This window comes from Nannobrachium achirus, assembly GCF_963921795.1.
Source record: "Nannobrachium achirus genome assembly, chromosome: 7".
In the NCBI taxonomy this organism is placed as follows: domain Eukaryota; kingdom Metazoa; phylum Chordata; class Actinopteri; order Myctophiformes; family Myctophidae; genus Nannobrachium; species Nannobrachium achirus.
The window spans coordinates 68,785,435-68,801,650 of NC_137816.1; the positions used below are offsets into that span (position 1 = coordinate 68,785,435).

The 16,216-nt window shown below is 43.7% G+C and overlaps 1 protein-coding gene across 1 annotated transcript in view; it reads right to left on the bottom strand.

Annotated features, from left to right (window-relative positions):
* The window catches only part of shank2a (SH3 and multiple ankyrin repeat domains 2a), a gene marked incomplete at its 5' end in the record, with an annotated part of 314,465 nt that overhangs the window by 58,381 nt on the left and 239,868 nt on the right, over nt 1-16,216 (bottom strand). The window contains 2 exon segments of the mRNA XM_080730420.1: nt 1,042-1,122; nt 6,176-6,311. Of these exon segments, the coding sequence (XP_080586546.1) occupies nt 1,042-1,122; nt 6,176-6,311 (217 nt within the window).

A 16,216-nucleotide genomic window follows, 5' to 3' on the forward strand; every position in this document is an offset into this window, starting at 1 on the left:
TGTGTGTGTGTGTGTGTGTGTGTGTGTGTGTGTGTCCGTGCGTGCGTGCGACTGTGTGTGCCTATCAGATGCGTGTCAGATAATTCAGATATGCTCCGGCGCAACATTAATATATACCATTAAAACCAATAAAGTAACGAGCCTGTTTTGAAAATGTAGCGGAGTAAAAGTACAGATACTTGTGTTAAAATGTAACGGATAAAAGTAAAAAGTACTAAGACAAATAAATACTCAGTAAAGTACAAAGTACTGAAAAACGTACTTCGTTACAGTAACGAAGTATTTGTACTTCGTTACTTCCCATCTCTGGCCATATATGGTAAAAAACAAACAAACAAACAAACAAACAAAACAAAACAGGAGATTTGGCATAGTGTCTGTTGAGCAAGCAGCTTTGCAAGCTGGAAATAATTGGACTTAAAACTCTGACGTAACCCTGATGTAACCTTTCAAAATGGGGGTCTGTGGGGGCTGATATTTGTCACTTTTGGGGGTCCCTGACGTGAAAAGGTTTGACAAACAGACTGACAAACAGGTTAGGCTCTCTAGTCTGGGGCCTTAGGGAGATAGAATGGTAATTTCGTGCTAATCAGTCTAAAAGCACCACATTTTACGAGTTGGCGACCTTCGGGGTCGCCACAGCGGCCAAATCAAGTTGGGCTCCCATCGATTTTTTGGGGGGTATTTAAGTAGGATGTGAGGGGTCTAACTAGGGGTTTGTCATGATGCTGAATCCATTGCAAGCATTTGTTTTGCACAAAAAAAACATTCCTTGGGCTACAAATGGCCCGAGAAAATGATATTGGGCGCCCTAGCCAAATCATTAGAGCATGCCCTGGGCTACATCTGTGCAAAATTTGGCGCTTTTAGACTGATTAGCACGAAAAATCCCTAAGGTCTCCGACTACTCATAATAAACAAAATGGGGGGTCCCCCCATGGACACACACACAGAGGGTTAGGGTCTCATAATAAATGAACAAACATATGGGGGGTCCCCATAGGGGGACAAACAGAGGGTTAGGGGGAGGGGGGGTCTTACCAAGTTCTTCCAGTTCAGAGGTCATGGATTTTGAGCGCATAGACAGAGCTGTGGTGGGGGCTCTCTTTGGTGGTGGGGGGGCTGCATGGTGAGAGAGAGACATAGAGAGAGAGAGAGAAAGAGAGAGAGAGAGAGAGAGAGAGAGAGAGAGAGAGAGAGAGACACGGACAGACGAGAAGAGAATAGAATTATGAATTCATGTTGTTATGAATTCATACATGAGCAGTGAACTGAAAGGAGATGTTGATCTTGTACCTCCGTGTCGGGTGTTTTAACAGGCCTGTCTCAATTATTACATAATAATCCTCTAATTGCAGCTATTTTGATTGATTGATTGATTGAAGACTTTATTGTCAGTTTGCATAGGAAAAGGTACAGTTTCATGACGGTACAGTTCACTGGTACAAGGTCTACTAAAAGGAGATCCATGAAAAGACTAAGCTTATTTCCACAGGAAACCATTAAAGTATCTCATATAACATTGAATGACAGACGAATAGAACACAGTACTATGCAGTAGATATGTAAATAAAATAAAATGAGAGAACAAAAAAAAAAACAGTAAGTCTAAACAAACAGTAAGTATATACAAAGAAGGGGCAGGGGAGGGCTGGGCTAGGTTAGTTTTTTTTTTTTACCAGTTGCGAATAGGGATGGGTATCTTTCACCTTTGAATCGATACGATACCTTTTTCGATACCTGGGAATCGATACGATACCCTTTTCGATACTTTTTATTTAAGTTCAACGAGAGGTGATGATGATCACACAGTGTGGCGGAGCGGAGAGTATAGACATTGGATAATCATCATAATAATAAACATTATAGGCTATTGTCGGATATTTTCCACAGTAATGAGTGTAGCCTACTAAAGCAGTCATTAAACTCTCAGTAGCCCAACTGTTACAGATGTGACCGGCCAGGGGTGCGTTCCAGAGTATCGAAACGAGGTATCGTTCGTTTTTACGTGAACCGATACCCGATAGTATCGATGTCATGCAATCGATACCATTAGAAGTATCGCAGACGATACCCATCCCTAGTTGCGAACGGCTGCTGCCTGTAAGTGGTTTTTCAGGGCAATTTTAAAGGATGCTAGTGATCCACACTCCTTTAAGGCCTTCATAATAATTGACATAATCCTCAATCGTTTCCATGTTGGGAAAAAAAATCAAACCTCGGTTCGAAGTGGAGCGGTGAATTTGAGCAGTTCCAGGTAAATATATATATATATATATATATAATTGAACTCAAGTGTCCATGGCATGAGTAATCAATTTGAAAAAAGTCAACTCAATCTGAGTTCCCAGAGGTAATTTCTTCCGCCACTAGGTGGCGAAAACAGTTCAAACTCAACCAGATAGTTGTGGGACACTGGACACATTGTGGGACACTGGACACACATTGCTGCTCATAGCGGAGCTGTGTTTCACACCGCTCCAAAAATCAACAATATATGACTGAGGCTGGAGAAAAGGTCCATATAGGCAATAGTGAAGTCCAGCAAATTAACAACATAGATTTCATTTTGGATTTTTGGTGTTTATCCTTTTTTCCATATTATCTAAGAGTGTATGTTTAAGAACCTTCTCATTGCAACATTTACATCTGCAGTTTCTGTTGGCTAATGTGTGGTTGTTGTTCTCAGGTTTCAGCTGCAGATCACCACCCATAGGTTAGGGCGGGTGAGGGGTGGAGTTAACAATCCATTGTTCACACCCCTTACCTGACTGCCAGTAGTGTGACAAACTTTGAGAGCCCTTTACTTAGATTCTTGGTTTGAGGTTTAACTACTTTCAAATAAGCATAATTCTTCAAATATATTCAGATTTCACTGAATGACACAGCATTTGAAAGCTTATATTTTGTACTTTCATGATCTGCAAAAAGCTGAAAAAAGACCAATGCCTACATATGGACCTTTTCTCCTGCCTCGGTCACATATTTTCAAACATTATCAAAAATAGTGGAAGATTGACTATTTCCACTATCAATGTTCTTTTATAAGTATAAAGGCTCTTTTCCACCGGCAGCGATAACGATGACAATGATTTAAAAAAGTGGGTTTTCAATTGAAGTGGATCGGCAGCATCCACCCAACACAGATAAAGACAACGATAGCCGACAACTACATCGTTAGGATCAACAACGATGTGGTTAAGATCACAGTGATATGGAACTGGGTCTCTGACAAACAGCTCGCGATGCGCTCTGCGCGAGCGGCTGTTAATTGGCGCCTCTTCACATTGATGTCCGATAACTTTATCGGACATCGATGTGAAGGCATAATTATCGCTGTGATATTTTGTGGCTATCGTCATCGTTATCGCTGCCGGTGGAAAAGGGCCTTTAAGTTGTCAAATATGTCAGTAATTTCTTTGTATATTTAAGGTATGTGTCATATCTGCCATGTGCAAGTTGTGCATGGTACAAGTTGACCTTGACCCAGTGATTTGTGCCGTCATGAAACTGTACTTTTTTCCCATGCAAACTTCTAATAAATTATTCAATCAATCAATCAATCAATGCAACTTCAAAGCCAAACAGACATGTAATTGTCAACGACAAAAACACAATTAAATCGTTAATTATTTGAGTGACAATTAATGGCCATGTAAAATGGTGACAGACCTTGTGTGTAAGCTCACACACATCCTGCTAACAGCACCGTTTAGAGCATCAGTACACAAAACATGGCTTATTATTCTCTATCAATAATAGCACACGCATGTCATTTGATGTCCGTGGCCATTAAACTGTTGGCCGAGGAATGTGACCAAAACTATAACACATCTCCGTAAGGTCAAAGCTTGGCAGGACGTGTGATTGATATGAAATAAGTCTGTACTGCTGCTTTAAACGTGTGCTGTTGTTGTTAGTAGGAGCAAACACAGAAGCACCGGGCAGGAAGTGGACTAGGAAAGGGGGAGGAGCCAAACCCACTTCCTGTTAGGACAAAAAAAGAAAAGCAATGCATGTGGAGCTTGTTGTAGACCTGCTGGTTTTGCTGCTTTATAGTTTGAATGCTGGCAGGTAACAGTTTTGGACATGTGATGTTTCCACCGTGCAGAAAGCATAATGATTGGACCATGTTTTGATGAGGCCAATATTCATTATATTCACACACAGCTCAGCAGAATGCAGGACTAGAGAGGTTTATTAAGTGTTGCTCATGTTCTAGGGATGAGGTGCTTTTAACCTCCTGAAACCAAAGATGAGCCCAAACCAAACAATATCATGTTCTATGGATGAGGTGATTTTAACCTCCTGAACCCAAAGATGAGCCCAAACCAAACAATATCAGCCACCATGAAGCAGAGACCAGTGTTTTCAACGGTGTGATGTCATCACATTGTACTTTACAATACAAACCCCAAAATCAATCTTCCAGTTCTAGGCAACACAGAAGAGGGGGAACTTTTTTTCTATTTCCACACAACTCCTCTAAGGTATATTAACAGTTTGGCTGCTCTCGGTAGCCAAACACGTTCACAGACGAGATAAGGTTTCCATGGTAACCCGCATCTCAGACGCTTGCTACGGATGCTGGTGAAAGAAAAAACTGCATACGTCATGACGCAACGCAGCCAGAAGCAACCGAGAGCGGCCATTATCCATTGACTCCTATTCTATACTGAAACATAAAAACGGCTTTATCTCGAAATAAGGTGCAAATAACGCCGAGGAGGCCGAGATCAGCTTGTCTTCACGGCGACACTATGCCGTGATGGTCGGCCCCGGTTAGGATTTTAGTTTTCGTGACCGTTTGTAAACAAACAGACGTCCATCTTGGATCGTCAGTGTACACCCACGTGCACACGCACGGAGCTTCCGGGGCTCTTCAAAATAAAGCGTAAGTGAATGGTGGCGTCCTGAGTGTTAATGGCACAGTTCAATATTGAAAATGGGTGGCCTTCCCCTTTAACTCAAGTAACCATATTAAAACAACCACACCTGGTGGTCTATTAGAGTAATATTAACTCCATAGACACAAACAGAAAACGTACAAAACCACGGCACCACCCCTTTAACTCTAGTCAGAACCCTCGAGTCCACCTTAACTCTAGTCAGAGCCCTCCAGTCCACCTTAACTCTAGTCAGAACCCTCGAGTCCATCTTAACTCTAGTCAGAACCCTCCAGTCCACCTTAACTCTAGTCAGAACCCTCCAGTCCACCACCTTAACTCTAGTCAGAGCCCTCCAGTCCACCTTAACTCTAGTCAGAACCCTCCAGTCCACCTTAACTCTAGTCAGAACCCTCCAGTCCACCTTAACTCTAATCAGAACCCTCCAGTCCACCTTAACTCTAGTCAGAACCCTCCAGTCCACCTTAACTCTAGTCAGAACCCTCCAGTCCACCACCTTAACTCTAGTCAGAACCCTCCAGTCCACCTTAACTCTAGTCAGAACCCTCCAGTCCACCTTAACTCTAGTCAGAACCCTCCAGTCCACCACCTTAACTCTAGTCAGAACCCTCCAGTCCATCTTAACTCTAGTCAGAACCCTCCAGTCCACCTTAACTCTAGTCAGAACCCTCCAGTCCACCTTAACTCTAGTCAGAACCCTCCAGTCCACCTTAACTCTAGTCAGAGCCCTCCAGTCCACCTTAACTCTAGTCAGAACCCTCGAGTCCACCTTAACTCTAGTCAGAACCCTCCAGTCCACCACCTTAACTCTAGTCAGAACCTTCCAGTCCACCTTAACTCTAAGTCAGAACCCTCGAGTCCACCTTAACTCTAGTCAGAACCCTCCAGTCCACCACCTTAACTCTAGTCAGAACCCTCCAGTCCACCTTAACTCTAGTCAGAACCCTCCTACCTTAACTCTAGTCAGAACCCTCCAGTCCACCTTAACTCTAGTCAGAACCCTCCAGTCCACCTTAACTCTAGTCAGAACCCTCGAGTCCACCTTAACTCTAGTCAGAGCCCTCCAGTCCACCTTAACTCTAGTCAGAACCCTCCAGTCCACCTTAACTCTAGTCAGAACCCTCCAGTCCACCACCTTAACTCTAGTCAGAACCCTCCAGTCCACCTTAACTCTAGTCAGAACCCTCCAGTCCACCTTAACTCTAGTCAGAACCCTCCAGTCCACCTTAACGCTGGTCAGAGCCCTCCAGACTACAAAGCTGCCGTACCTTTTTTTCGTGCGGTGTCGTCGGGGTCCAGGTTCCTGCTGACCGTCACCACCTTGATGAGCAGCCGGTTCCCCCCATGCCGGATCATGTTGACCACCTGGCGGTGACCCACCTTCACCACGTTGTCCTGATTGACCTGGAGACACAAAACACCTGCTTAGTTTACTATGAAACACCTTCACCACCAGGGACGTGCTGGCCATTGGGAAAAACGGGACAACTCCCGAACGGCCGGTTCATTCCTGGCCGGTCCAGGCCGGCCATTAGGAAAAAAATAAAAATAAAATGGCGGCCTTCGTTCCATTTTGGGGGCTGGGCGGCCAACAAAGTAAATCGTCAATGTTGGGCAGAAACCTTGTATCTCCAAGTTTCAAATGTGTAAATTTTTTCGCGAAGCAAAGCCCTGCTTCATCATACAAGGCTGTTGCACAAAAGTAGTGAAAACAGCAGATCTACAAGCACTCAACACCTCGTGGTGCGAGGCGTTGTGTGCTTGTAGATCGGCTGTTTTCACTAGTTTAATTTATTTTTTAAATGATGAATACAAAACAAACGGTTTTGGACGTACAAGGTTTCCACCCGACAACGACGAAATATAACTCATGTACAGAGTTATGTAGAGTTATGTAAAGAGTTGTAGAGGCCCTCATTGCGCTCTATAGAGAGATCTCTCTCTATAGCGCTGCTGCTGCTACTCAAAGATTTGTCATTTCAGATCATGACAAGTGACAAGCCAGTGGGCCAATTACTGTACATGAGTTATATTTCGTTGTTGTCGAGTGGAAACCTTGTATGTCCAAAACCGTTTGTTTTGTATTTATCATTATAAAAGATTTAAACTAGTGAAAACAACCGGTCTACAAGCACACAACGCCTCGCACCGCGAGGCGTTGTGTGCTTGTAGATCTGCAACTTCTTGGCAGAACTACTTTACATACTGTAAACTTGACCACCACCACCTAATATAATTGTCTTGTCTCCTCTGTTTCTCAGGATTATTGACTGATCTGAATTCCACCACATTTACTATGAAACACCTTCACCACGTTGTCCTGGTTCACCTGCGTGGTGGGGACACACAACAACATGCTTAGTTTACTATATAACACATTATGGTTCACCTGCACTGTGGGGACACACAACAACATGCTTAGTTTACTATATAACACAGCGGTCTTCAATGTGTTCAGGCCAAGGACCCCTTAGCTGAGAGAGAGATGAAGCAGGGACCCCTTAGCTGAGAGAGAGATGAAACAGGGGCCCCCACAACCTGTTCATAGATTCCATATTGCAGTGATATTCAACTGGCGGCCCGTGGGCCAACGTGGGCCCCTGGGGAGCATATGTTGGAAAGACATCACAAGCTTTGAAGACCAGGATGGCTGAACACAGGAGTACTATTCCATTAGAGGATGAAAAAAGACCAGTAGCTTTACATTTCAAAGCATGTGCCAGGCGTTGTGAGCATGTAGATCTGCTATTTTCACAATGTCTGAAAAAAAAAAAACCCACTTTTGTCAGTCTTTTACACAGGTTTCTATGGTTTCTTGGGCCGGATATGGCAGCCTGGAACGGTTGTTCAAGGGCAGCTAAACTTAGCATGTCAGTAAACGTGCCACAATTAACAATAATGCATTGCACCTTTGCAGCTGACCTGCGGAACCTGGGATTATACCATTCTGTCAAGATGGGGAGAATACAAGTGTGGAAAATATAATTATAATACCTTGTTAAGGTGACCATTATGTTAAATTTTGCATTTGTAGTTATTTTACTGTTACCCAACATAATAACCAGCGCAGATAGACAAAGAGACATTCATGGATTTATATTTAAAAGTAACTTTTATTTCCCCCCTGGATCCAGGGTATGGCAGCTGCATACCTCTGCCATACCCAATTGACGCCCCTGGTCCATGCCAGGGATCCGTGCATAGAACATACTGAAATATCTACTTCCTATTTTCTTAATATCAAAATCAAAGCCTGCGCACTATAAAGGACTGCCACAGACATTATCCTATGTGCATCAAAATGCATGAATGCAGCATAAAGCAGGCCATAATAAGTTCTATAATGGACGCATGATGTCCATTGTTGGGTCCTACTCCTATTAGACCGGGGGTCAGCAACCCGTGGCTCTAAAGCCGCATGTGGCTCTTTAGCGCCACCCTAGTGGCTCCTTGGAGCTTTTTAAAAAATGTATGAAAAAGAAAAAAAAAAAATTGTTTTAACAATTTTTTTATCGTCACTGTCGGGCAGAAACCTTGTATCTCCAAGTTTCACATTTGTATGTTTTTTTTCGCAAAGTAAAGTCCTGCTTCATCATACAAGACTGACGCACAAAAGTAGTGAAAACAGCAGATCTACAAGCACACCTCGCAGTGCGAGGCGTTGTGTGCTTGTAGATCGGCTGTTTTCACTAGTTTAGTTCATTTTTTAAATGATAAATACAAAACGTTTTGGACATACAAGGTTTCCACCCGACAACAACGATTTGCAAACGAGCAATGCAAACAATTGATTGTATGGAAACTAAGTATTTGTGCCTTCACTGCCGTGTATTTGGCAATTTTCAGAGGGAAAATGAAAAAGAGGGATCTAATTACCTTTCCATTCCATAAAGCTACTCTTGGTCTATTGATAAATGTGTGTAATCTCTGTGTTCATGTCAAGGTGTGGGTTTGTCCATAATGTGTTGTAATATAATGTCCATATATCACAGTGTTTACTTATCAATATCCATAATAACAGATTTGTCCCTTAAAAAACCTGCTCTATATTGACACGTTTCACACAGATTTAATGTCTTTGCTAAATAGTTACTGTATCGATTTTAAATCATTGAATGGAATCGTATCGTATCATCATGAATGAACCAACATCGTCCATGTATCGTACCCTTAACCATGTATCGTGATATGTATCGTATCGTTGTTAAAATGTATCGTTACACCCCTAATAAATACACTGTAAAAGCACAACATCAAAAAACGCACAATAAAGAAACAAAAAGAGACATGAATCACAGAAGCGTCGATGATATACAGTAGATGGAGAGCACACAACTCTGTGTGTGTGTGTGTGTGTGTGTGTGTGTGTGTGTGTGTGTGTGTGTGTGTGTGCGGGAGTGTTGCTGAGGCAGACATGGAATCTGTGTGCTGGAAATAATTGCTGGCACATTGTGATAAATAGCAAAAGGGGCGCCACACAATCCATCTCCCAGAGCGTGCAGGCCTGTGCGTGTGTGTGTGTGTGTGTGTGTGTGTGTGTGTGTGTGTGTGTGTGTGTGTGTGTGTGTGTGTGTGTGAGACAGCTGGCTGTAATGAATTGCGTTTGAACGAGTAACAAAAGAATCCCGTTTAAAACAAAGATCCATCTTCCAACATCTTTTTTTTTTTTTACGAGCCACTCGCTTCTCAACCTGTGGGTCGGGACCCCCAGGGGGGTGATTTTGGGGGGTCCCCAGACAGGGGCGTCACACCAAATTCTGGGCCCTGGGTACAAGGATTCACTGTGGGCCCCCATGAATGTTAACTATTGAAAAAATAGCAGATCTACAGCTTTTTTTATTGTGAAAATGTGAAACCTATGTTTCCTTGTCAGTGGTGCTCAAAAGACCCCAAAGATGATACTGTATGTATTTGGCCCACCGATTCCCATCTCAAAATATTTAGTTCCAGGGACCCCCCCAGAAGCAAAATTTGAGTTACAAATGCTTGCTTAAAAAAATACATATATTGAAAGATTTGCACACATTTTCACGACTTTTCAAAAATAGCAGATCTACAAGCTCGCGATCGCGATCTACAAGCTTGTATATCTGCTATGTAGGGCCCCTCCACCTTGGGCCCTAGTAACTCAGTCCCACCCCCCCCCCCCCCCCCCCCTTGTGATGCCCCTATCTGCAGATGATTAACTTAATGGGCAACATTGTTTTCTCACTCAACAGTAAACAAACCAACATAAAGTGTATGTGTATAAAGGGCACCTGCACATTTCTAAAGTGACAATCTAAGGACTTTTTAATACCTGTTGCCATTTCTACACAGAGAGGGCAATTCTTTCAACATAAGATGCTGCATTCAATTTCAGGAGAGTTTGGACAAGGCAATTCTCTTGAAAGCTGCCTTCAGGTATGGCATGGAAAGAGGGGGCATTTACATTTCTTTCTCCATAGTAAAAACTGCATTCATGGTCTGGAGAGGACACTTTTTTTTACAGACGGGTAAAAGGGCAGGGGCTCAAGCCCCCTTTGATGTCTATGTGTGCACGTGCCTGCGTGAAGCTATTTTCGGTAAGTCATACGATTCCTCTGCCCCCGGTGGCGTCTGCTCGCCACAGCGCTCAACATATCAACATGACATTTTAATTGTATAATAATACAATGGATGCAATTAAATAATCATACCATCAAATCTAATCATGGATGTTCTGTCACGTCGACCATGACACATGCTGTGATGGACGACTGAAACACTGTAGCACCATCTGCACGCAAAGCGCCACGGGGGGAAGACGACTCGGCCAAAATCCCCACTCTATGCCAATGGAAATCAAGATATTCATGGTGAGTTCACGACCGGGGGACCTCAAACCAAAACAAAACAACGGCACCGGGGGAGGGGGAGAGGGAGTGCGCTAATGTTTATAAACATAATATTATGTCTCAGATCATAAAACAATATTCGAAATTTCCGGCTAATCCACAGACAAGCCATTCTGGCCAGGCTGGCAAAGGGTTAATAGGATATTATTTGTCTTTGACTGTGGCTCATGGACTCCACTGTACTTTGTTTACAAGAGAGGGAACATTGGAGAACAGAACAGTAATACAAGCAAACATCCACAGCCTTGTAACTACAATGAATATTATTCATAGTTTGTGTTTGGGCGGCTGTGAGTTCAGTGAATTATTCTGCAGATGCACCGTGTACATGTTGGGAATAAATGAGAGAGAGAGAGAGAGAGAGAGAGAGAGAGAGAGAGAGAGAGATACAAGATACAACTTGAAATAATATTGCTGTTTGTACCAAAGGCTTTAAACCGAGTTTAGCCTATCCACGACTTTCCAACGCCCCATAGTGCATTGCACAGACGCTGTACCGAGCTTCCGGCGCTGCAGCCGAGTGTGATTTACAAGCTCACAACAGGCTGCATCTGCGACGCGACGTGAGCTTGTATGTCTGCTGTTAAACCGTAAGTGTGGTCCAAACAGGTCCAAATAATCTCCAGTAAACTCCCGCGGAAACAGGTGGATAGCTCACTGAAGCAGTAAGCCACAAGAGGCCAGTGGTTACCTGGTATTTTACACCGGCTGAGAGGCGTAGGGAGACACGAGGCGCAGCCGAGTGTCTCCAACCCTCTCAGCCGGTGTAAAATACAGGTAACCACAAGCCTCGCGTGGCTTATTGCTTACAAAATGGCAACATGAAACATCATAAACATGTACCAATTAGAACTGTTCTATCTATGTCACTAATAATTCACTATAAGGTCTGCTCTGCCAGAAAGTAGTCCCCAGCTACAAAGAAAGTAGTCCCCGGCCAGGCTGCAGAAACAACACACCTGTTACTTGCAATCAAGTTCTCTAGTCTAGCTTCACAACACTGTGGAAAGAAATTAACGCACCTGGGTTTGATATAAACTGATTACAGGTGTGGGTTATAGTCTCACATACCACAGCAATTAAAGGGAAACCAGCCAATCAGAATCAAGGAACGGAACTAGCCGTTTCAGAAATGTGTATTAACCTACAGAAGTCCTGGACGGGTGCTGGACATAGGACCTAATATGGACGGTGGGAACCGTCACGTCATGTGACCCACTGGTTTCTATCAGAGCCAAAATTAGGCTTTTTATGCCCGTGTATGGGTGGTAGAGAGAGAGAGAGAGAGAGAGAGAGAGTAGATGTCTCTCTCCCTCTCCATTTGGGTAATTGGACCAACAGCTGGTCTACTGTGACCTGAAGTGACCCCTACATCTAGTGTCACGCACGCACGCACGCGCGCACACACACACACACACACACAGTGCATCACGTGACGCGATGCACCGTCAACACGAACGCACATGTGTGCCCAGACACACACACACGCACGCACGCACGCACGCGCGCACACACACACAGTCCTGCCTCTCACAGAAGAGTCACCTTATGTAATCTGCAGTTTCTTGCTGATTACACAACAATGCCCTGAGGACAGACACGCACGCACGTGCTCGCAAACACACACACACACACACACACACACACACACACACACACACACACACACACACACACACACACACACACACACACACACACACACACACACACACACACACACACACACACACTATATAGCTCTATACAAGGACAGAATTCATTTGCAAGTGCAACTCGCGTGAAAAACCACACTGGTTAGGAGCGGCCATAGCTGAATGTTTAGGGAGCTGCCTGGGGAACCAGAGCTCCTGGTTGTCCCAGGTTCCATTCCATAGCTGAATGGTTAGGGAGCCTGCCTGGGGAACCAGAGCCCCTGGTTGTCCCAGGTTCCATTCCATAGCTGAATGGTTAGGGAGCCTGCCTGGGGAACCAGAGCCCCTGGTTGTCCCAGGTTCCATTCCATAGCTGAATGGTTAGGGAGCCTGCCTGGGGAACCAGAGCCCCTGGTTGTCCCAGGTTCCATTCCATAGCTGAATGGTTAGGGAGCCCGCCTGGGGAACCAGAGCTCCTGGTTGTCCCAGGTTCCATTCCATAGCTGAATGGTTAGGGAGCCTGCCTGGGGAACCAGAGCCCCTGGTTGTCCCAGGTTCCATTCCATAGCTGAATGGTTAGGGAGCCTGCCTGGGGAACCGGAGCCCCTGGTTGTCCCAGGTTCCATTCCAGGCCAGGGTAGCAATGTGGATGTGTGTCCTTGAGCAAGACTCCTCACATGCTCCTCGTGGGCAGCGAATCAACTGGGTTGGGCTGAAAATAATGAATTCCCCTCACGGGAGGAGTAGTTAACTAATATCTATTATTGGTTATCATGAGACTGACATAATATATGTCCATATATGGGCATTCCCAGATATGGGAATATCTGGGATATGGGGATTACTGCCCCTGACCCGCCAGGCCAGAGAATCCAGAGAATTTAATAAGCTTTAATCGCTATAAAACAATTAAAAGTATAATCACTGTTTATCGCAGTTCGGTTGCTAATCACACTTCCGGTCTCATTTCCGGTCAGAAACGGAACGGGTGCCTCCGTCACAGCTAACGTTAGCTTACTGTGTAAACACGGCCAGACCTGGCTCGGTGATGGGTGTATAATTTTTCAATCAATTTCTTTTGTTTGAAAGCTGTGAACGGTGTGCACACGCTTGGTGCATGATACGTGGATCCGATGGAACCCATTGGTTTTTATGCTGCGAAAATTACGTTGTTTTCGCTCTTATATGGGTTTCTGCCATCATTGTTTTAATGGTACCCAAGGAATACTATTGGCTGCCAACGGTCACATGCAAACGCAGGGATACATGGCAGAATGTAAGGTAAGAAAATATAATGTTAAAGTTTAGGGGAAATGAATGGAATCCTATGGAGAACATGTTGCTTCTGGTGCCAGAACAGCACAACTAGTGGCCAACCATAGGAAACTTTTAGTTGTTTTCTTCATGTTAAATCGGGACAACTGGAGCCCTGCTACGGACACCATTCTGACTGTTTACTGAAACTCTGCACTGAAACAAACTGTGTCCCGACTATTTGAATTATTGACTAACCTGACGTTAAGTGAAGTCAGGTTCACCTCTCTGTGTCTGTGTCTCTGTCTCTGTCTCTGTCTCTCTCTCTCTCTCTGTCTCTCTCTCTCTCTCTCTCTCTCTCTCTCTCTCTCTCTCAGGGGCGTCAATTGGGTATGGCAGGGGTATGCAGCTGCCATACCCTGGGGGGAGGGGGGGAGAATAAAAAGTTACTTTTAAATATAAATCCATGAATGTCTCTTTGTCTATCTGTGCTGGTTATTATGTTGTTAAATTACAGTAAAATAACTACAAATGCAAAATGTAACAAAAATGGTCACTTTAACAAGGTATTATAATTATATTCTCCACACTTGTATTTTCCCCATCTTGACAAGATGGTATATTCCCAGGTTCCGCAGGTCAGCTGCACAGGTGCAATGCATTATTGTTAATTGTGGCCACGTTTACTAACATGCCAAGGTTTAGCGGCACTTTTAACAACCGTTCCAGGCTGCCACATCCAGCCGTAGAAACTGAGGGAAAAATGTACTTCTTAAAATAAGTGAAGGTGCGCGTGCAAGACACCAGTCATGTTGCCATACCTTAGCTTTTGCTGAACTGATGCCAAAGCTCTCTCTCTCTCTCTCTCTCTCTCTCTCTCTCTCTCTCTCTCTCCTCTCTCTCTCTCTCTCTCTCTCTCTCTCTCAGTGATTAGATCAGTGTATTTAACAGTGTCAGTCAAATCAATAGAAGACATCAGATCCAGCAGTCTGGTTTTAGTTTCATTGATCACATCTGACCACAGTCATTGTCCCTGCGGTTAACACCGCCATCCAATACCCCCCCCCCCCCCCCCCCTCTGTGTGTGTGTGTGTGTGTGTGAGAGAGAGAGAGAGAGAGAGAGAGAGAGAGAGAGAGAGAGAGAGAGAGAGAGAGAGAGAGAGAGATTGTGTGGCTGTGACATTCAAGTGAACGCAAATCTGAAGCTTTTTTTGTATACCGTTTAAATCGTATTGAGAAAAACAAATCGCTGCCATTTGTTCCAAAAAGCTTTATACAAAAAAGCTTTATTTAATAACCACTATGACACAATGTGACATAGCTCTGTTTACACAATGCTGTAAACACATGTTTTCTCATGCCAATAAAGCTCTGTTGAATTGAATTGAATTAGTGAGTGAGTGAGTGAGTGAGTGAGTGAGTGAGTGAGTGAGTGAGTGAGTGAGTGAGTGAGTGAGTGAGTGAGTGATTGATTGATTGATTGATTGATTGATTGATTGAGGGCACAGTAAGGAACAGGCAGGGTAAGACCCTCGGTGTTCATGTAACATGGGACCAAATGCCTTTGTGTGGAGTTTGCATGTTCTCCCCGTGTCTCCTAGGGTAGATACCCTCACAATTGACAATGGGTGAAAAATGGGTTGCAAAATTGTGGGATAAAAATGTAAAACAAATAATAATATTAACCACTATAGCAGTGGTTCTCAACCTTTTTACAGCGAGTAAAACATCTGTCTCTCCATGTACCACCATGATAAGTGGTAGGGGTGTAACGATATAGTAACTGTATTGAAATATCGTTTTTAGCTTAAAGAATTGAAGTATATCGAAATGAAAACAGCTAAAATCGAATCGTATCGTTTTATTTAGTATCGTATCGAATCGGCAGTGCAAAGAATCGATCGTATCGATACTACCTACTTGCGCATTGTATTTAGCATGTTTAAGAAGAAAAAATTAAAAGGAGGGGTTTAATTACTTTTCCATACCATAGCTACACTGGTCTATGGATAAATGTGTGTAATCTCTGGGTTCATGTCAAGGTGCAGGTTTGTCAATATACAATGTCCATGTATTTGGCAGATAATCACTGTGTTTACTTATTTATATCCATAATAATACATGTTTCCCTTAAAAACCTGCACTATCCACACCTTTCACACAGATTTAATTTCTTTGCTAAATAGTTACTATATCGATTTTAAATCATTGAATCGAATCGTATCGTATCGCCATGAATGAACCAATATTGACCATGTATCATATCGTCAACCATGTTTCGTGATATGTATCGAATCGCTATTAACTCTCCTACTGCCAGATTATGTATTTATTTATTGGGTCTGGTGCCATCAAAAAGCGGCTTACCTTTGCGACGTTATAGTAGATAGACAGACAGACATTTATTTTATTGTTTTTATTTTTTTTGGTTGTGCAATAGTGCACTTTGGTCTGCCAGGCAGCAGAGGGCGGCGTCATGCAAGAATGAATGTGAATTTGCCTGTTATGTGTTGAAGAAGAAGAAGACCAGTCACTGGCCACAGAG